The sequence below is a fragment of the Protopterus annectens genome, chromosome 3.part1 (assembly GCF_019279795.1).
Source record: "Protopterus annectens isolate FY-2018-M chromosome 3.part1, PAN1.0, whole genome shotgun sequence".
Lineage (NCBI taxonomy): Eukaryota > Metazoa > Chordata > Ceratodontiformes > Protopteridae > Protopterus > Protopterus annectens.
Genome location: NC_056732.1, coordinates 1373085350 through 1373108491, shown reverse-complemented (window position 1 = coordinate 1373108491; position 23142 = coordinate 1373085350). Strand labels below are relative to the sequence as shown.

The window sequence follows — 23142 nt, the reverse complement described above, 5'->3', positions numbered from 1 at the left end:
CCAGCGCTTCTGAGGAGCAGCCCGACTGCTTACCTCTGGAAGCAGTTGGGTGTTGTTTTTCTGTACACCAAGCTGTCTGGCAATCTATTACCACCGGCCGTTGGGTGCAGAGTATAATCACCACGGGTTACACCATTCCCCTTTCTTAACCAAATCTTCCAAAACAGCTTCCCAATGTTCCACCCAGTCAAAGGGAAGAAGCAGCTACAGAGATTATAAAGCTGTCTTAAAAAAAGTCATCCAACCAGTCCCACCAGACCAATATGGATCCAGATTCTGTTCAAGATTCTTTTTGGTGCCAAAAAAGACAGGGGACTGGAGAGCCATTTTGGATCTCAGCAACTTAAACAAGTCTGTCACCCAAACCAAATTCCGGATGGTCACGGTTCAGTCCATTCTCCCTTTTTTAAGGGAAGGTGATTGGATGGTGCTCGATAGATCTCCGGTGTGCGTATTACCACATCAAAATGGACTAATACTCCAGGAGTCTGCTTCGCTTCTGGCTAGGGGCCAGTCATTGTCAATTTCATGCCCTGCTGTTCGGTCTCTCTCCAGCCCCCAGAGTGTTCACGAAGTGCATGGCAGTGGTCACAGCTCACTTGAGACTAAAGGATTCTGGATGTTTCCATATTTGGACAACTAGCTCCTCTCTGCTCCCACCAAGCGTCTTCTGGTAACAGCACTGCATTATACACCCTCTCTCTGGCAAAAATTTTGGGAATAACAATATACTGGGAGAAATCAAACCTTACTCTTACATAACAGAATTCATTGGAGCAGTGTTCAATACCCGGTACTGTATAGTGTCACTCCCAAATCACAGACTCCAGCGATTGAGGCTCCAACTCCGAGTGATACTCTGTCAAATAAAAGTTTCAGCAAGAGAAAAGTCTTCAGGCTCTAGTATCCATGGCAGCTTCAGTTCCAATCGTGCCCCTAGTGAAGCTACACATGCAAATCCTATAATGGCTCCTTCTTTGTCAGTGGTTCCTGAACTATCACCCCCTCAGTTACCAGATTCAAATAACCAACTCCTGCAAGCAGGACCTCCTTTGGTGGATGAGGCCAGACGCAGAACTTTGGAGTCACCATTTCAATCCCCTCAGCCCAGGGCCATTGTGACCTCAGATGCTTCCCTGATTGGGTGGGGGTGGGGGGGCATTTCCAGGGAATGACAGTCCAAGGCGCATGCTCCACCTCAGAGACTCACCTGCATATCATCGTCCTGGAACTGAGAGCAGTGCTGTTGGTGTTGCAGGCTTTTCATTCTATTACCCCATCTGGGACAATTGTAGTTCAGTCAGACAACATGTCATTGGTCTGGTGTATCAACAAACAAGGATGAACCAAGTCCTACCCCCTGTGTCGAGAGGCCATGAGAATTTTGCAGTGGGGGATAGCCTCCAACCACTTTCTGATAGCAACGCATATCCTGGGGAGCTCCAACGTAATTGTGGATAAACTGAGCAGATGCATCCTCCTGCCTCATGAGTGGTCCCTCTGTCCCGAGGTGGCGACAGAAATCTTCAGCCACTGGGGTCAGCCTTGCTGCAATCTTTTCACCTCCCCATCGAACAACAAGTGCAGCAGCTATTTTGCCCTGTTTCCCTCAGAGGGGGAGACCCAGAGGGGTGCTCTAATCCATGATTGGCCCACGGGACTTCTTTATGCTTATCCTTCCATTCCCCTGATTCCACAGTTTCTAAAGAAAGCTCTTCAGTTGAGATGCAAGGTGATCCTCATTGTTACATTCTGGCCTCGACAAGTTTGGTTCCCCTTCCTTCGCCCTCACCTAGTATACCTGCCATGGATCCTGGATCCTTTTCCATATCTGATAACTCACCCCCAAGGGTTGAGCCACCCGAATCTGTCCAGTCTCAAGCCAACTGCTTGGTTTCTCCACTTCCGTTAGTTGCCAGGCAAGCTAATCTCACCTCACCTGTTCGAGACATCATTCTGGCCTCTCATAAACCATCCACCAGAAGTCTATATCAGGATAAATGGAAAAGGTTCTCCATCTGGTCTAAGGATAACATGCTAGACCTGTATTCGGCTCCAGTGACTGCGGTGCTGCAATACTTGGCTAAGTTTTTTGATAATGTATACTACTGTACGAGTTCACCTGGCAGCGATTTCTAATTTCCACAATGATATAGATGGCACCCCTCTCATCTCATTACATCTATGCAAAGCCTTTCTCAAGGGAGCCTCTTATATCAGGCCTCCTGTCAGACAGCCTGTGGAACCATGGAACTACACTTTAGTCCTTCAGTCTTTGACTCCAAAACCCTTTAAACCTGCACCGAAGTGTGACAAAGTTCTTGTCCTGGAAATCCTTGTTCTTAGTAGCCATCATGTCAGCCAGATGGGTCTCATAGCTGCAGGCATTGTGTATCAAGATGCCCTATCTGGTCTTCCATAAAGACAGAGTATCACTACGGATGAACCCATCCTTCCTTCCCAAAGTTGTTTCTGAATTTTCCATTAACCAGACCATTGACCTACCAATGTTCTTTCTAAAATTTTCCAATAAAGGAGAGTACTGCCTATATTCCTTGTATGCACATTGACAACTAAGATTTTACTTAGGACCAAACCTATCCATAAGTCTAAACAGCTTTTCATCTCCTTTTCTGGGCCTAGAAAGGGAAATGCTGTTTCCAAGGTTACATTATCAAAATGGCTAAGGGATGGCATACATTTCATCTATTCCCTCATAAAAGAACCTATGCCAAAAGTTAAAGCTCACTCCACCAAATCTGTGGCAACATCGGTAGCTTTCCATTCCAGGGCTTTCATGGATGACATTTGCACAGCAGCCACTTCGGCTAAGCCTCATACCTTTATCAATCATTACAAATTGGACTTGGTCTCCAGAGGGAGAGCTGCCTTTGGCTCAGTGGTACTCAGGAATTTTCTTCCATAAGGGCCACCCATGGACCTCAAGGTAGCTTAGGATTCTGTCCCATCAGTGATGAATGAAAGATGAACAACATCAGATAAAGAAGTTATGTCTTATCATAACATTCCATCTATGTTGTTCATCTTTCATTCATCACGTCCCACCCTCCTTCCCCCGCCAAAGGCTCCTGGGAGATGCTTTGGGTCCAAGTGGTGTCCTAGGGTATTTGCGCAGAAGTGACCTTGGCTTTACTTCTCTATTTCTAGCAAACTCAATGGGAGAAGGGCATTCTGGGTAGAAGCTTAGCTTGAGAGTTTTTGGCTGGCGCAAGCTTGGTAAAAAGACCGACTCGGTTCCGAGGTCTTGGAATGTTATGGTAAGACATAACTTATTTTTTCTGGTGTGTGTGTGTGTGTGTGTGTGTGTGTGTGTGTGTGTGTGTGTGTGTGTGTGTGTGTGTGTGTGTGTGTGTGTGTGTGTGTGTGTGTGATTTAAGTCCATTTAAGTTAGAGGACTTACCCTTTCTGAGAGTGTGATTGATTTTGCTGTTTTTGAATATTATTTTTTCTTCCTTAACATTATGTCCCAAAAACAGGAAAGTAAGCCTTTAAGTGTGAAATGCAGTAAGAAGGTGCCCGTTAGCGATTCACAGTTTGTGTATTGTTTGGGCCTTTTCATTTGCAGGAGTTTTGTTCCATTTGCCACAACTTTTATCAGTAGGCGTTAATGGAACGCAGAAATGAAATGATTTTGAAAGGCCTTCTGAAAATGCCTTTCTCTGAAGCTTTATCCTCTGATCCTTCTGAAAAGCCAACCAAAAGACCTTTATCGGAGCCAAGATCCTCATTGGAGCTGAAGCAGAAGCCTCTGAAATTGACGGACCCGAAGGCTGTATTGGATCAGACATCGCCTCCTGGCTCCCAACAATCCTGAGTGGGAAACTACATTGGTGCCGACGACTTCCACTACTCAGACACAGGAGCCGATCTCCTTCCATTAAGATTTCTTCCAGGCTTCCCTCTCCACTTTTAGCTACATCAAGCTCACCTACCCTGTCCACTAGGTCTACCAGGAGTTTATCTAATGAAGACCTGGATAGGGTCGTAGAGAGACTTTTGAAGACACCTGCTTTAGCCAGACTTCTTGTGGATCTGAGCCTAAAGGAATCTGAGCAGTCACAAATCCCCTCTTGTTCCTCCGATCTGTTCTCCTGCTTTAGAGCCAGAAGATTCCGATATCCAAGTTGTGTCGGTGTCGGGTCCAGGATCCTCAATCTCCTCGGTTCTGACATCTGCCCCAAGTGTTTCTGTGCCTTCAGAGCAGGAGATCTCTGGGAGCTGACACTCCCCTGTCGGGTCCGTGGAGACTTGTCGGCTCTCTTTGGATCTGACCATGCCACTGGGACCATCTGCACGAGTGAGTTCAGCTCCTAGCTCTGCTTCGACGCTGCTCTCTTCTGCTTTGAATATTCCCTTGGCTACGATGACTTCCTCGGAGTTGGAAGGGTCTGCTTTTGAAGTAACGAGGAGGGCTTTGACTTCTTCACAGTCTAGGATACAATCTTTTTTGGTTCTTCCTCCCTCTTCAGGCGAGGTGTCTTCGTCTTCTCACGAGCCCACTCCACAGGTCCGCAGAGATGTCAGGCCTCAGGATGTACCTCAGGGTACTGCCCCTTCTTCTGAAACCTCTCCAGAGTATCCCACTGAAGAGGTCTTGGAAGAGGACATGCAAGAGGAAGCATCTGGACTCACCGGAAGAGTCTATCACATCTAACACCAACCTCGATGAAGCAGAAGGGTCCCCATGATCACCTCCTGATGTCTTTTGGAGACATCCTGGAACTGTAAAAACAGAGAGGTGATTGGCAGTGCTGCACCCCTTTAGAGCCTCTTCAGGTGAGGTGTCTTCATCTTCTCACAAGCCCTCTCCACAGGTCCACAGAGATGTCTGGCCTCAGGATGTACCTTAGGGTACTGCCCCCTCTTCTGAAATCTCTCCAGAGTATCCCACTGAAGAGTTCCCTTGGAAGAGGACATGCAAGAGGAAGCATATGGACTCACCGGAAGAGTCCTTATCACATCTAACACCGGCCTCGATGAAGCAGAAGAGTCCCCATGATCACCTCCTGATGATGCCTCTTTTGGAGACATCCTGGAACTGTAAAAACAGAGTTGTATGGCAGTCGTTCTACCCTTCAGCAGAGGAGCTGGTCATCCTGAAGGCTTTTGCATCTTGCCCATCAACATCTTGGGTGACTCCTCCTTTCAATGAGTTTATCGAATTAATATCGCAAAAGGCTTGGGAGACCCCAGACACCATATACCCTACTCCTAAGAGGCAAAATAAATACATCACTGCCCCAAAAGAAAAGGGTTTTCTTACAAAAGGTGTAGGAGTTGATGCCATGTTCTTGGTGGTGGCCACTAGGAAGGAACTCTGAGACAAGTACCTCTATCCATCCTCCTAATAAGGACTCTAGGACCAGTGACAGATATGGGAAGCACGTCTTTGCATCAGCGACCTTTGCTTTGTAGTCACTGAATTATCTCACTCACTTTACCAGACTGCACAGGGACCTGATTAAAGAATTATCAGACTCCCTCCAAGGAGCTGTAGCTGACTCATCTGCAGAGAAAGTCAGTGCTCAGTTTGCTACCTTGAATTAAGTTGTCAACTTGTCCATGAGACATCTCTTGTTTAATTGATGGAATGAGTAGGGCAGCAGGCTCAGGTATCTCTCTTAGGAGGCAGGCGTGGATGCGTCTTTTGCAGAGCCCTTCAAGTCTTCCTTCATTAATGCCCCTTTGGATGGCTCATCCCTTTTTGGGCTAAAAGTGAAGGAAACTTTCACCAGGTGTGAACAGTAGGTAACTCCTTGTCTGCTGTTGGAGTTCATTTTTCCACTCCTACTAGACCTTTTCCCAAGGGTCAAAAAAGGTAGTGGGAGGATGTGGTTCAGAAAATCCCAGAGGTCTTACCAAGGCACATAAGGTGAAATTTCCCCCAGAGGCAGAGGGGGAGGAACAATAATGGAAGATACTGCCCTTGTGGAGGGTGGGGGGAGGGGCCTGCAAAACCAAGGCTCCAGAGAATCTTTCTTTGGGAGACCTTTCCAACGCTCCTGAAGGAGCGCCCGATTGCTCGCCTCTGGAGGCATTGGGGGGGGGGGGGGGCATTTGTCTCTGCAGCAAGAAACCTGGCTAACGATAACGAATGACAGATGGGTGCAGGGAATAATATCCAGAGTCTACAACATCCCCTTCTCCCTTCCTATCCCCAGAAACAAAGTGGGTCCAGAAGTTCCACCCAGTCAAAAGGAACAAGCAACTATGCAAATTCAAAAGTTAATAACAAAGAGTCATCCAAGAAGTCCCCGCAGGCCAGAGAGAATCCAGAACTTATTCAGAAAAGAACAGGTGACTGGGGGCCCATTTTGGATCTCAGCAGTCTGAACAAATCAGTAAAGAAGACCAAGTTCCAGATGGTGACACTGCAGTCAATACTTCCATTTCTGGAAAAAGACAATTGGATGTGTTCTGTAGAAGTTCAGGACGCATACTACCATATTTGAATGGAGAGGCAGTCCAGGAGGTTCTTGCTCTTCTGGCTAGAGCCAGTCACTTCCAGTTTCAAGCTCTGCCCTTTGGTCTCACTACAGCCCCCAGAGTGTTCACCAAATGTATGGTAGTGATAACGGTTCACCTAAGAAGCAAAGGAATTCACGTGTTTCCATACTTGGGCAACTGGCTCATAACTGCCCCGACCAGGCATCACTTACTCAAATCAAGGGATTATGTCCTTCAACTCTGCTCCTCCCTGGTCATTACCATAAGTTACAAGAAATCTGTGCTAGAACCATTGCAAACCTTACTGTTCATAGGAGCAGAGATAAACACTACCACTCAGATAGCAAGACTTTCACAAGACAAGGTAGATGACCTCCATCATCTTGTCAGAATTCTTATAAAGAAGTCCAAAGCCACCACAAAAGTAGTTCTCGAGGTCCTAGGAAAAATGGCTGCTTCCATCATACTAATTCCTCAAGTCACCTCTACTTGAGGCTTCTCCAGTGGATGCTATTTGCTCAGTGGTCAATCTTGGCACTTCCATTGTCTCACAAGATCATGATAACCAATGCTTGCAAGAAAGACTTCCAGTGGTGGATCCACTCACCTTCAGTACTTCAAGGCTGTTCCTTTATTCCTCCACAACCTTTGGCTACGGTGACCACAGACACTTCCTAGATTGTGGGGGAGATTTTCTCTGGAAGACAGTTCAAGGCATCTGGCAAGATCATGAGGCTCCCTTGCATATAAATGTCCTAGAGATGAGAGTGGTGCTTCTAGCATTGCAAGCATTCCAGAACTCTCTTCCTATAGGAACAATTGCAATCCAGACCGACAACATGTCTGTAGTTTGGTACAGCAACAAACAAGGGGGAACCAGATCACACCCACTTTGTTGAGAAGCTCTCAGGGTCTGGCATTGGGCAATAGCTTCCAACCTCTTTCTAATAGCAATGCACATTCCTGGGAAATCCCACATCATTGCGAACAAGCTGAGCAGAGCCATTCTATGGCCGCACAAGTGGTCCCTCAATCAGAAAGTAACAGAACTGATCATCTGCAAATGGGGTCAGCCTTGTTGCTACCTTTTTGCATCACCCAACAATGCCAAATGCTGCAACTACTTAGCTCTGATCCCTCCAGTGGAGGAGTCACCAAGGGATTCACTTGTTCATGATTGGCCCCCAGGGCTTCTTTATGCCTTTCCTCCAATTCCAAAGCTCCTACAGAAAGCGAGTTTTTTGGAGACCACCTTTAACCTAATCGCCCCTACTGGCCTCGTCAAATCTGGTTTCCCTTTCTTCAGCCTCATCTCTGGGATGAACCCTGAATTCTGGACCCAGTTCCGGACCTTCTGACACACCCATAAGGGATGGTTCATCCCAACATAGACATCCAGAAATTAACAGCTTGGCTGCTCCAGTTCCCCTAATTGCCAGGTTTCTATCCCTCTCCTCCCAGTCAAGCATATCATTTTTATCATCCCATAAAACACATACTCGGAAACTTTACAGAAGCAAATGGAAGTTTGTTATATGGGCAGACTGTAAAAAAATAGATCCTTTTACAGCATTTGTTCATTTTGTGCCACAGTTTTTGTCTGAGATATCCAGTGATGGAGCAGCTGCAGCCTCGGTTAAAGTTCAACTAGCTACAATCTCTGAGAAAATGACCATCCTATCATGTCACATAGACTTTGCAAAGCTTTTTTTGAAGGGCATGGTTATGCTAAGGCCTCCATACAAACATCCATTGCCCCCTTGGGATCTAAATTTCATATTATCCAACATTACATTTCCCCCTTTGAGCCCTCAGCCACATGTGATATGAAATATCTCTCATGGAAAACCTCTGTTCTTGGTAGCAATTACTTCAGCCAGAAGGGTACCTGAGTTGCAAGCCTTGTCCATTAAACCACCTAATCTTTCACAAAGATAGAATGTTGTTCTGTACTAATCCATCCTTTCTACCCAAGGTTGTGACAGAAAATACCCCCTTAACCAATCTATAGACCTTCCAGTTTTCTTTCCCAACTTTCAAAACAAAGGAGAGGTTTCCTTGCATCTCCTAGATGTTCATAGACAATTATGTTTCTATTTACACAGAACTTCAGAATTCTGGAAATCAGGCCAGCTTTTTGTCCCATATTCTGATACAAGGAAAGGTCATCCAGTTACAAAAGTCACATTATCCAGATGGCTTTCATCATGTGTATCCCAGATTTACAATTCAAAAAAGAAAGCCCTCCTAAATGTCGCTAAAGCTCATTCCACTAGATCTCTGGCCACATCTGCTGCCTTTCATGCTAGACTACCATTGGATAATATCTGTGCAGTGGCTACTTGGGCAAGACCTCATACCTTTATTCCTCATTACAAAGTCAATTTGGCTTCTAGGAGTAGATACCCCTTTGGTTCATTGGTTCTGAGGAATATTCTCCCATGAGCCACCCAAGAGTTCAGTTGCATGGGATGCGATTCCACGTGAGAATAAAGGTGAGATTGACAACATCACATTAAGAAGTTATGTTCTTACCATAACATTCCGTGTATGTTGTCCCTCTTGTCCTTTATTCTCACAACCCTCCCTCCTACCCCTGCCTAAACTCCTGGTAGACTAGTTAACAGATAGGAATTCAGCAGAGCCATATAGCCTCCAAGAATATACCCTTTGTGCTGCTGGGGGGCAAACAAGATATGAGGTAACTAGGGGAAATGCATTATGGGTAAAGAATGAGGCCCATGAGCTTTGCTGAAGACCTTGAGCTGGAGTATTGGCCGAGACAGATCCGACACATCGGATCCATCCCCACATATGAGAATAAAGGGCGAGATGGACAACATACATGAAACGGTATGGTAAGAACATTACTTCTTTTTTTGATTCATTCAGATGGCCATGTAGATTTCCTGGCTGTGCAGTAAACAGTTAATAAGTCCACAGGCATACAAAGCTGTGCATTCAGTGGTTATAGTTCAAGGTTAATGGAGGCATTTGTTTTAAGTCCCTGAATCCTTGAATGCTCTGAAGTTATGGGAACATGAACACTTGTCCAGTGTTCATTAATATGTTAGCAAAACAGTGTCCGTGCTTTGCAATGCTGACCACAGAATTGCCACCAGTAAAGATGGGTCAACAACAACACACTTGATAAACATATTTCTGTCCAAGTTGAGCTGCTTCTCAAAGCTTACAACAAAATGTTATTTCTGGTGTTGTGTAAATTGGCGGAGTGCATCAAAAACAGTTTATGTTATAGATTATGTTGTAAAACAAATAAATTGCCCAGAATGCTGACAGTTTAGGTTAAGGCTCACTCTACCTGTTCTAAGTAGGGACTGTTTCAGGTGCATAGTTAAGTATTTGCAATTCAGTGATATATACATGCCTCCTTAAGAACATGATACTTTTATAATCACTTGAGTGTTGGTAATGCATGGCAAAACTCCAGACAACCTTTCCAGACTGTTCAGGTAAGAGATAAAGTTCAATGTAATAATTTCCTTCTTTCCATCCATCACCCCTTTTCCCTAGTTTTGCACTTGGGGTCAGGGTGTCGCTTCAACAATGACAGTCTAGAGCATGTTTTCTTAAACTGAATCTTCACCAAGATACAGGTATGAATACTAGTGGTAAACCTTAAACAAGTAAAGGTGAGTAAACTGTACATGCAACTTCATCAGTACACATGGAAATAAATCATCATAGTTGTGTATTTTCTGTTAGCAATATTTTTTTTGCATTAAGATGCTACAGGATGAAGGTGCTGAGGTATAAGGTGGTTACTATGACACTGGAGAAAATTTCTATTGTCTGTATGTATTGTTCTTCTGACGAATATTGTGTTATTTTCAAAAAAAAATATTTGCACATTTACAACAAATGATACCAAGCAAAATCTATTTGAATAAGTTTAAATCCAGAAAAGTGTTATTTTCTTCAAGAAATAGTTTATGTACCATAAGGCTGCTTGTTCATTTTTTATCTGTTTTTTCAGAAAGGCAAGTTTTGTAAAACTGTCATTACTTCTACAGGGAGTTTGTCATTTTTTAAACTTGTGCTATGGTGTTCTGGCATGTGTTTTGTTTTTCAGTGGGTACTTGTATGCTTATCCTGAACTAAGTGAAATGGACATGGAGTTGGCAGAGGAAAATCATGATGAAGAGGATGATGAAATGGACAATATAGAGGAAGAAAGGTTGGTTTCATAATAGTAGAAATTATAGTTTTGGAGGTAAAACAGTGTAGCTTATTTGCTTTTGTAGCTTACATACTGCAGTTATGTGTAAATGACCAGTAAGAGCTGAGTTATATGTAAGCATTTGGGGATATCCATGTTCTGTCTTTAGGAGACATAAGTTCCTAGATTCAGTTTACAACCTTATGATTCTGGTCTTCAAGGGGATTCATTGTAACTCAGTGTTGATATTTTCTGGTTCATATACTTTTATATCCACTGTAAATATAAACATGTATAACGTTTACACACCCCTGTTGAAATACCAGGTTTTTGTGGTATAAAAATGTGATCACAATAAATAATTTCAAATTGTTTCCCACCTTTAGTGTGATGTATAACCTGTAAAATTCAATTGAAAAAATAAACAAATCTGTTAGGGGAAAAAATAAAAAACATACAATACGTTGGTTGCATAAGTGTGCACACCCTTAAACTAATACTTTGTTGTGTGTGCACACCCTTGAACTAATACTTTGTTGAAGCACCTTTTGATTTAATTACAACATTCAGTCTTCTTGGGTAGGAGTCTGTCAGCATGGCATATCTTAACTTGGCAATATTTGCCCACTCTTCCTTGCAAAAGCGCTCCAAATCTGTCAGATTGTGAGGGCATATCTTGTGCACAGCCGTCTTTAGGTCACCTCACAGATTTTCTATTGGATTTTGGTCTGGGCTCTGGCTGGGCCATTCCAAAACTTTAATTTTCTTCTGGCGATGACATTCTTTTGTTAATTTGGATGTATGCTTGGGGTCATCGTCATGTTGAAAGGTGAAATTCCTCTTCATCTTCAGCTTTCTAGCATATGCCTGATGGTTTTGGGCCAAAAGTGACTGGTATTTGGAACTGTTCATAATTCCCTCCAACTTGACTAAAGCTTCATTTCCAGCTGTAGAAAAGCAACCCCAAAGCATGATAACTGCCACCACCATGCTTCACCCTAGGGATGGTGTTCTTTTGGTGATGCGAAGTGTTGTTTTTGTGCCAAACATACCTTTTGGAACTGTGGCCAAAAAGTTCAACCTTGGTCTCATCAGATCATAACACATTTTCTCACATGCTTTTGGGAGACTTGATGAATTGTTTTGCAAATTTTAGTTGGGCCTGGTTGTTTTTCTGTGTAAGAAAATGGTTCCGTCTTGCAACCCTACCCTATAGTCCAGATATATGGAGAATACGGTAGGTTGTTGTCGCATGTAGTACACAACCAGTACTTGCCAGAAATTCCTCCAGCTCCTTCAGTGTTGCTGTAGGTATCTTGGCAGCCTCCCTGACCAATTTTCATCTTGTCTTTTCATCAATTTTGAAGGGATGTCCAGTTCTATGCAGCATCACTGTTCTCCCATATTTTCTCCAATTTTGCCGACTGGTCTTCACTGTGTTTCATGGTATGTCCAATGCAGTGGACATTTTTTTGTAGCCTTCTCCTGACTGATACCTTTAAACAATGAGATCCCTTTGATGATTTGTAATCTCTCTACGAACCATGACTTTTGCTATAGCAAGCAACTGAATAAATGTCAGGAAAATCCTACTAGGACAGCTGAACTTTATTTGGGGGTTAATCAGAGTCTCTTTAATTGATGGCAGGTGTGTACCCAAGAAGACTGAATGCTGTAATTAGATTAAAAGGTGCATCAACAAAGTATTAGTTTAAAGGTGTGCACACACAACAAAGTATTAGTTTAAGGGTGTGCTTGCTTATGCAACCAGCGTATTGTAGGTTTATTTTTTATATTTTTTCCCCTAACAGATTTGTTTGTTTTTCAGTTGAATTGTACAGGTCACATTAATGGTGGGAAAAGTTTTGAAATGCTTTATTGTGGTCTCATTTTTTTATATCACAAAAATCTGGCATTTTAACAGGGTGTGTAAACTTTTTATATCCACTGTACAAATAAGATTTATGTTTAAAGGAAGCTAATGCCTGACTTGTTTTGACTTGATAGGTATTGCATAATTTACCTGCCAGTTTTTTGAGAGATTTAATTTTAGTATTAAGGTCGCCTCACAGTAAGACACTGTCCGGTTTGATTCTCAGCTAGAGCGTCTTCTGCGTGGAGACATGCGTGAATGGGCATACCTTCGTTGAAGGTTGTGCGTCAGGGCTGGTAACTCGGCACGTAAAATTCAACTACCAATCATTAGCGGACCGGAGTTCTGCTGTGGCGACCCCTAACCGGGAAAAGCCGAAAGACAAAACAACAACATTAAGTTCCCTAATTTGGTATTAGCTCCTCCAGTGGTATGTTACAGACATAGAATTCCAAGTACAATAAGATCAGTCTTTGCTTTATAGATAAAGCAGAGGTTGCATCTCAGGATTCACTAAGAAAGAAAATACAATGGTAAATATGAACCTAATATTGAACTTTATATTTTTTGTACTAGGAAAGCATTATATATTTTCATTTTTTTCCAGACAGCTTGTTCAAAGGATACAAAATGTTGCGTAGTATTCAGTAATGCCTTGAGTCAGTAAGGTACGGGATAGGACATTAATGTCCTTTGAATAACTGAATTATATGGGCTACAGAGTGCATTTTTCTGACTTTGGTAGTTGCACAGGGTGTATATTGTATCATCAAACCGCCACTTCAACAAATGGCATTTCTTTGGAAATGCCGTTCATCGAAAAAAAAACCCCCACTAATTATATATACCAACTCCAAGATCACACTACAGTGGGGAAAGGGCAAATTTCCCGATCCCTACAGTAATGCAATCTTAGAACAATTCGGTGAATGGCTTGTTTGACAAAATGCCGTTCAGTGAACTGTTCTTTTGATGGTATCATAGGGACCCAGTTGCACATTGGTCACACTTTAAATTATTGTTTGTCATTTTATCTAGATCTTTACTGATGTTTTTTACTGTTATTATAAATCATAATGTGTATCCTTTTAGCCAAATCTCATAGTACAACATTTATTAAAATTAAAAGGGAGGTTATTATTTGCCCCAGGTGTATATTTTTTTGTAGATCATCATGGAGAACTTCTGCATCTTGTATTGAAATAATTGAATTACCCATTTTGCAGTTTTCTCCATCTTTTGTACCTTAAAGTAGGAGCCTGAAAAGAACCAATCCCCAGTATACTGCACAGGGGTCACCACTGATGACTCCTATTGGATGGACAGATAATACCCCAACTCTAACCTTTTGCATTTTGTTATTTATCCATTGATCTGATGTTGTCTTTTTCGTCTGTTCCTCACCCTTCTGGTTTCAGATCTGACCTTGGATCCAACTTTAGCCATTTCACAGACTTTGGAGCTGTAGATCACGCTCCTCCCCTTACCCATAATCCCCTGTCAAACTTCAGATTACTTCAGATCTCATTTGCTAATTTTGCAAACAGACATGGTTTCTTATAGTGCAGGCATTTTTTGGTGAGATACATCTAATTTTTGATTAAGCTACCCTTATGTTAGGGTTCTTTCACTTTTTTTTCTTTTTCTCTGCTGTCTCTTCTGAGATGTATATAAAAAAATAAAAAAACTTGTGTTATATTCAGTCTTACATTGTGTGTGGTTTTGCCTTCTTCTAGGCCTTTCCCCTATTCTTTATTACTCCTTTGAGTACCTGTACCATTGCTGGTATTTTTCTTCCCATGTTTGTGGGAAATTCTTTGGTACCATCATTCTGCTGTGCTTCTTCCTGACGTCTTTCTCTTTGCTGTTTATTGTTTTACAGTCAAAATGTCAGGTAAACATACTGGATTTAAAAAATGCTCTTCTTGTGGGCACAAAATTCCCAACTCTGATACACACTGTGTGAGTGTGTATATTGCCTAGGGGCCACCAATCTTGCGATAAATTGTGACGTTCGTTCAGGCATCAAACATAGGCCTCTGGATGAATGCTGAAAAAAAGTTTATTTTGAAAGGTTTACTACCATCTTATGCTATATCTACTGAATGTACTATATTCTTCATCTGTAACTATGTCTGTAATATTTTAATTTGTGGAGCTTTTCTCCCCGGGCCTCCGCTGAAAATGGACCTGTGTCCAGTCGGACATTTCCGGTCAACAAATGTAAATAAATAAATAATCTTCTGCTTCTACAGTGTCTGGAGCTTCCACTTACACTACAAAACCAGTGAAAAGCCTCTAGGGGACAAACGTGATAAATCCAAGGACAAGCCGAAAGAAAAGTCTAAAGACTGAAGGAAACGCTGCCCTGACTGCTCTACTTGATTAGCGCCAACTTCAGCCCTACTTCCAAAGACTTCAAAAGTTTTAGATGTGTCCACCTTTTCAGATCCAGTATTGGCTTTGCACATGTTTGCTCTATTTAACCAGCCCCAATTTTCACCAGAATAGGTGTCTTCAAGACGTCACTCTTATTGTCTACAAGAAACGCCACATACAGTTTCCAGGCCCCATCCTCCTCCTTCAGCTGAACCAGGAGCCTATCTAAAGCTGATGTGAACAGGATGAGGAGGAAATTACTCAGGACCTAGATTCAGTTGGGAGTTCTGCTGGCTCCATCTCCCACTGGACTCATGAGCTTTGGACCACATTAAACACCTTTATTACTCCTACTCTGATTTGCTGTCTGGCTTCGAAGGTTCAAGATCTGAGAATTCTGGATTGTCTGGGTCAGATTCAAAGAACTGACCTTCATTGACTCTGACCTCTGATCCAGCTGGTGCTGACTTGGAGCCAGAGGGATCTTTGAGCCATAGATTCAGTGCTCTATTTGGGGGTAGGGGCTCGACTCCCAAGATTTTTAGAGCTGTCCCTTCCCTTTCGGGCTTCAGTGTTTGATGTTCTGACCTCTGCATCTAGGCAGGGTCTTGGGGAAGTCCTAGATTTCTTTATACAGGTGACTTTGGTTCCTGCTGGAGTGGTCCTGGGCTCCCCCATCATATCTGTGATCGAGGCAATGGAGAGAGCTCTCCACACGAATGGAGACAGGACATCCTTATCCCCCTCAGGTCTTCCCCCTCCACAACTGTCTGCCCAGGCCCCTGAATCTGCTCATTCTGTTCTGCCAGGGCAGCCAGTCCAGTCTAGCCTTGAGATGGCCCTTTTGCAGGACTCCCCACAGACTTCCTGGTCGTCCTCGGATCATCCTCATGAAGAAGTTTCCTGGAAGCATACACTAATTCCCCACAGGAATCTTTAACAGAAGACATTGACTTCAATAAAAGGGAGGAGTTCCCGGGGTCACTCCTTGAGAATGTATCATTTGGAGAAATTCTCGAACTTCTGAGACAGAAATGTGGTTGATCCTCCAAAGCTCCTTCCCAGGAGAAGTCGGTGTTTCATAGGTTCATAGGTAGGTACTAGGCTATCAGCCCTGGGGCCTATACAAACCCAGCCAAAAAGGTACCCTGGCTTTTGCCACCCAAGAAAATTATTTTCCTGTGCCACTGTCAGGCAGAGCCACAGAGGTGATCCCTGGGCTGAATTTCCTATTTCCCATCGAGTCATCAAGATTTTTCTTGAAGAGTGCTAATGAGGAGCTTTGTTTTATATAGATAGGTAGTTTATTCCAGAGTATGGGAAGTCTCTGGGACAGGAATCTATCCCTCCGGCATGTTCTGTTTGCTGTGGTGACAAGGTTTAGGTCCCTAGAGCGTGTAGCTTGGAGGGATTGGGATTTCTTTAAGTGAGCATGTCCAGCAGCTTTGAGTTTGACATAGCTTTGTATGTTAGGCAGAGATTACCTCTGAGTAGGTGATATGTGACTGAGTAAAGCTAGAATTTTTTGAGACGGTCTGCATAGGGCATCTGTTTGAGGCCGGTAATCCTCTTTGAGGTATTTCTGTGGCCTTTCCAGTTGTTGTAGATGTCTTGTGAGGTACATACCAAAAGGGGCGTTGTACTCTATAATGGGTCTAATGAGTGATGAGTAGAGGGGAACAATGACCTCTTTTTTTCTGGATGAGAAACCTTTTGTGATGAGGTGTGCCACGTAGAAGGATTTCCTGACTACTGTGGCGATGTGATTATCAAAGGAGAGACTACTGTCCACCTGTGTCCCAAGGCCACATATCACACTTTCGGTGTTAAGTATACTACTGCCTATGTTGTAGTTCATGGGTACAGAGTTTTTACCAAAGGGGTTGACAGTGCACTTTTTGGCATTGAGCTTGAGGCCATGGCTTTGACACCAGGCATCTGTCTCAGTGAGGCCCTTTTGTAGGATGTCCACATCGTTAAGAGTTTCGATTATGGCTCCTAGTTTGCAGTCATCTGCGAACTTTATTAGCCAAAGACCTTCTGTGTTAGCCTGTACTTCAGAAACGTAGATACCAAACAGGAGTGGATCCAGGACTCTGAATCCTGTGGTACTCCACTTGTCACTGGTCTGAAGTCGGATTTGGAGTCTGCTACTTTCACAGTGTGGGTTCTGTCAGTGAGCCAGTTGGCAACCCATCTTGTGACATAGGGATTTATACCTAGTTTAGTGAGTTTATCTATAATTCCAGAGTGGGGGATGGTGTCGAAAGCCATGGCAAGATCTAGATAGGCTGTGTGAACCACCTTACCCTTATCTACAGCTTTGGTGACTGCTTCAAAGAAGTCTATCATGTTTGGGAGAAATGATCTGCCTTTTACAAACCTGAACTGGGTGGGATCCAGAGTTTGGAGATTACCAATGTCTTTGTTTATAAGTTCCATGATGATACGTTCCATGGCCTTGCAGACCAGGCTCGTCAGGCTAATGGGGCGGTAGTTCCCGGGGTCCGTGGTGGCCCCCCCTTGTGGAGTGGGATAACTGTTGCTGTGCGCCATTCAGCAGGCACAAAGCCTGAGGTGAGGCTATGACTGAACATGGTACTTAGGTGGGGTGCCAGTTCGTTCTGTAGTTCATGTAGAATGCAGCCTGGGATGTTGTCTGGTCCCATGGATGCTGTGTTCTTGGCTTTGGAGAGTGTGTTTTTTACCTGTGCAGCCGTAATTACAGGAACTTTGCATTCTTCCGGTATAGAGATGGGCTCTTTAGGGGGTGAGAGGGGGGGTAAAGTTAGCACAGAACCTGTCTGCCAGGATGTTGGCAATATCAGTTGGGTCTGTATATTTAGTGCCATTGTGCTGTAACTCAGAGCAGATCTGCGTGTTGCCATTGAGATTCTTGACATAGCTATAGAATGCTTTGTGGTTGTCTTTAGAATCAGTGGCAATTTTGTTTTCGTAACTAGCTTTGGAGGATTTTATCAGGGATCGCAGCTTCTTACGGAGGCTGACCAGGGAGCTCCTCCACCCGTGGGATGTTACTCTTTTTTGCAAGAGTTTCTTCCTTCTGTTGTACAGTTTGTTTATGGCAGGGGACCACCAGATTGGCTTCCTTTTTTTGGAGGATAGCGTCTTGGTTCTGTTTGGGATAGCACGATCCATGCACTCATGTAAGTGCTTATAAAGTGCAATTGTGTAGGATTCAGTAGTCATAACTGTATTGTCCATCTGCATGGGTGTCATGAAGTTCACCACTTCTGTCTTAAGAAGCATGAAGTTGGCTTTGGAGAAATTTTTTACCATGGTTTCCTTAATGGGGGGGGGGGTGAAGGCAGGATGTGGATATCTAGGTTAATTAGCTTATGGTCGGATCGGACCAGTGAGGCGTTGACTTCAGGTGTGGAACACTGACCACTCATATTGGCAATGACTAGATCTAGGATATTGTTGCCCCTGGTGGGAGTCTGGATAAGTTGATCCAGGGCATTGGAGTTTATGAATTCCAGAAAGCGTTGAGCGAAGGAGTTGGTACATGAGTAGTTTTCCCAGTTAATGGTGCGGTAGTTGAGATCGCCCATTATTAGGGTGTTTGGTTGAACCCTAATATTTTCCAGTACATCAAGAAAAGAGGAGTGGGAATCCTGCCTGGGGCATGGTGGGTGATCTGTAGCAAGCTACAATTTGGATTGCAGTTTTGCCAAGAGTTAGTTGCATTTGGATAACTTCGGCTGCATTATGCTGAGCAACTACCCTGGAGGTGTGGATATCCTTAATGAATATGGACACACCTCTGCCTTTGGTGTTCCGGTCCAGGTTACATGGCCGAAAAGTGTGGTATGAGTTATAGCCTGGTAGTGCAGGGGTGCTCTCTGGAGCCTTGAACCAGGTCTCAGTCACTGCACAGATATCGATGTTCTCCATTTTAAGGAGTGCCTCGAGTGAGTGCGTTTTGAGATTTAGACTTCTAGCATTGAGTAGCATCACCCTCAGTTTTTGCTTGCCTGTTCCTGTTACGGTGGTGAATTTGTCATTTGAACCTTGCCTGAAAAAGGCACTATAGGGGCGGCAAGAAACTTAGCCAGTATCCGGAATCCTAGGAGTGACAGGTGCAGGCCATCTCTGGGCAAAGCATCGTGATCTGTCAACCATGTTATCCCAGGCAGGCAGATACTGGATCCCTTTAGAATGGCACCAGAAGCTTAGCCAGTTGTTGAAGTCAATCATTTTGTCCTTGTACTGCGGCATCATTCTGGGTGATGGCAGAATGCTACTCAGGGTTAGGGTCATACCTGCCTGGGCTACAAGATCGTAGAGCTCTTCCATGTCTCTTTTCATGTAGTCCAGGGAGGTACGTCTCAGGTCGTTCACACCAACATGGACAATGACAGAGTCATATTTGTACTTGTTGTGGAGTGACCTGAGTGCGTGGGTTATGTGGCGGATCCTGGCACCCGACAGGCAGCTGACAGTAACCTTCACCTTGTTTAGCCTGGTGAGTGGGACATCAGTGCGCCTGACTATGAAGTCACCTATGACTAGTGTGTTGGGTACGTTGTTTTGCCTTATTGGCTGTGGTTGATTGGCACACTGAGTCTGTGGGCTATGTGTCATTTGGGTTGTGTTGGGGGATGGAGGTTGCTCGCATTTCTGCTTTGGAGGTCTCTGTTGCTTGAACAGATTATTATTGAGAGCCTCCGCCAATGTTTTTGTGTTTCTATGTGTGAATTTTGGTGGTGTAGATTTAGTGAGACTGTCATGAGTGTGGTGTGGTGCAAGTGTTTACCTTCTCCTCTTGACTGTCAAGTTCAGTCTTGATTGGAGAGAGCTTTACCTCCAGTTTGGCTAGATAAGTGCATCTCTCACAGGTTGTAGTGTTGGGTGGTAGGAGGAGAGGGTTGTCTGTGTACATGAGGCAATTTCTGCATTGCCCCAAGATGCCCAGATTCATCAGATAGACAGGAGAGAACACTGGGAGCTGACCCTTGGACATGCCTGAATAAAAAACTATTTTCGTCTAGATAAGTGAGGAAAGTGAGTACAAGAGCTGTTTTTATCTAAGCAAATGAGGAAGTTCCAAAACTGTTTTCCTCTAGGTAATGAGGAAGGTTGAGTGCTGTAGTAATTAGTAGGCTGTTTAGTACTTACAAGTTCTGAACAAGTGCTAGCTCAGCTATGTCCTGGGTGGTTCCCTTGGTAGATGAAATGATTCACCTTATTTCTCATTGGGCTTGAAAGGATCCAGATACGACAGAGCTTATCTCTAAGAAACTGGAGAAGTACTTGCTTGCCCCCAAGGACCATACTCATTGGAGCAGGGGGTCTCCCAGTTGATGCCATGGTGGTTGCCGCAGCCACCAAAAAGGAATTGCAGAAGAAAATCCATCTGTCCATCCCCCTAACAGGGAGTCTAGGGTGCTGGACAGATTTGGAATATGTATTTTTGCTTCAGTGACCTTTGTCTTGCGGTCACTGAACTATTTGGCACATTACATGAGATTTCAGATGGAGTTGATGAAGGAACTTACTAAATCTCTCTCAGGGTCCACGTCAGCTGAAGATAAAAAGACCATCTGTTTGCAACTGACCACCTATCAGTCACCGTCAAAATGCCTGGATATATCTGATTTCTCACACTACAGAAGGTGTTTCCAGAGCAAGTGAATTCATGCATTACCATTTGGAGGCATGCCTTGGTGCACCTATGTAACTTTGTGGAGCCCTACACGACATACTTCATCAGTGCACCTTTTCATGTATCTACCTTATTTGGACCCAAAGTTAGAGATGCTGTCCAGGAATGAACAGGACAGGAAAACCTTGTCTACCATAGGGATGTTTTTCTACCCCTCAGAGGACCTTCTGTAGAAACCAGAAAGGGGTAGAAACATGTGGTTCTGGAAATTGCAAGGGTTTTCTCAGGACTTCCGTGGAGGTAGATCCCCCAGTGGCAGAGGTAGACAGTCTATTGGCGGACATTGTCCATGAGGCAGAGAGGTCCCTTTTCTGAGAAGCCTTTCCAGTGCCCTGAACAGTTGCCTGACTGCTGCACTCCAGAGGAACTCAGGAGTGCTTATCTCTGCATCTGGAAGCCTGGATGTCCATCCCCAAAGATGTCTAGGCGCAGAGAGTAATTACCAGAGGTTATTACATTTCCTTTCCCTTCCCCCATCCATTCACTCATGAAAAATTCCTGATGTACCACCCTATCAGAGAAAAGAAGCAGCCTCAGAGATAGAAAAGCTGCTAAAAAAAAAAAAAAAAAAAAAAAAAAAAGAGTCATCCTAGGGGGTTCCCCCAGACCAACAAGGATTTGGAACTTATTCAAGATTCTTTTTGGTGCCAAAAAAAGAGGGGACTTCAGCCCAATTTTGGACCTAAATTATTTAAGCCAGTTTGGGAAACGCTCCAAGTTCTGAATGGTCGCGGTTCAGTCCATGTCCATTCTTCCTTTCTTGAGGAAAGTCGATTGAATGTACTCTATAAGTACACAACTTGGAGATCATTACATAAAAATAGACAGGTGCTTCCGAAGATATCTTCACCTCTGGCTGGGAGCCGAACATTTCAATTCAGAGCCCTGCCCTTTGGTCTCATCACAGGCCCCCAGGTGTTTACCAAATGCATGGCAGTGGTTTCAGCTCACTAGAGATTCCTGAGATTCCAGGTGTTTCCTTACCTTATCAGTTGGCTTCTCACAACTTCCACCAGTCATCTACTAACACACGCCAGCTCCATTTATGTCTACACCTGGGCTTCACAGTCAGCTACAACAAATCTCACTTAAAGTACTGGAGATCGTAGGAGGTCATCTGGATACAGTTCTCAAGGAGCTTGGTTTCCTATGTCCAGATTATCCAATTTACAGGTTCAAGCAAAGAATCTACTAACTCTTCAGTCATCACCAGCTAGGCTGGTTCTTCAGCTTCTGGGGTCAATGGCGGCCTCCATAACCTTTTTACAAGATACTAGATGATAGTACTACAGTGGATTGTGACAGTCCAAAGGTCTAGGAATCGACACCCCATGTCATCTCCTATTTGAATCGCAGAGATCTGCCAGTAGCATGTATCCAAGTGGATCCACATGCTACATGTTTCACAGGGCCATCCCTTTGTTCTTCCATTGCCCAAGGCCATGGTGAACATGGATGCTTCCCATTTGGGATGGGGGCATTACCTGGGACAGACAGTCTAAGGCATGTCAACCTTGGAGGCCAACCGTCACATGAATGTTCTAGAGATGGCAGTCATTCTATCACTGCAGACATTTCAAGACATTCTGCCTCAGTGGTGAGAGTTGCAGTTTAGACAACATGTCAGTGGTCTGGTACATCAACAAACAGGAAGGAACCTGCTCTTGCCCCTTATGATGGGAAGCGATGAGTGTGTGGCAATGGGAAATCTCTTCAAGTTACTTTCTTTTAGCAATGCACATTCCAGGGAAGTCCAGTGTTTTAGTATACAAACTGTGCAGATCTCGTCTAATGTCTCAGGAGAGGTCTCTCAAAGCTTCAGTGGTGGAACACATTTTTCAACAGTGGGACGAGCCATGCTGCAACGTGTTAACCTCTCTTCAAAATTACAAATAGAGCAGATGTTCTTCATGTTTCACTGTTGCAGTCATCACATTTGGGTTATCTGCTTCCAGTAGCCCTCAGTCGGCCTGATTATCAAAGCCTTGGGTCCGGCGTCGGTTGCTGTCTCATCTTCCATGACGTCAGGTAGTCAGGGGTATAAAGCATGCAGCCAACGCCTTTACATCAGTCTTTTTTGCAGTGTGGTACCCGAAGCAGAAGCAGTTTGCAAGTGCCGGCCGGCCGACTCCTGAAATTTTCATTTTCGTTTCATTTTCAAGTTTCAGAACCGAAGTCTTCAACTAAAGCTAAGTACCCCATTGGAGAAACCTTTTTCTTGCTCTAAACTTGTTTCATCTTCCAAGACGTCAGGTAGTCAGGGGTATAAAGCATGCAGCCGACACCTTTACATCAGTCTTTCTTGCCGTGCGGTGCCCGAAGCAGAAGCAGTTTGCAAGTGCCGATCGGCCGACTCCTGAAATTTTCGTTTTCAAGTTTCAGAACCGAAGTCTTCAACTAAACTAAGTACCCCATTGGGGAAACATTTTCTTGCTCTAAACCGATGTCAGTAAAAGTCAATAATTGTATTTCTTGTGGAAAGCAAATACCTCAAAGATTTTCATTCCTACTGTATTCCTTGCCTAGGCTCTGACCAAGGGGGGTTTTTTCCTA

At 44.0% G+C, this 23142-nt stretch overlaps 1 protein-coding gene across 1 annotated transcript in view; it reads left to right on the top strand.

Annotated features, from left to right (window-relative positions):
- MAF1 (MAF1 homolog, negative regulator of RNA polymerase III) overlaps positions 1–23142 on the top strand; it is an 881579-nt gene that overhangs the window by 693046 nt on the left and 165391 nt on the right. Inside the window, exon 7 of the mRNA XM_044066300.1 lies at positions 10562–10670. Within this exon, the coding sequence (XP_043922235.1) occupies positions 10562–10670 (109 nt within the window). The remainder of the gene's footprint in view (positions 1–10561; positions 10671–23142) is intronic.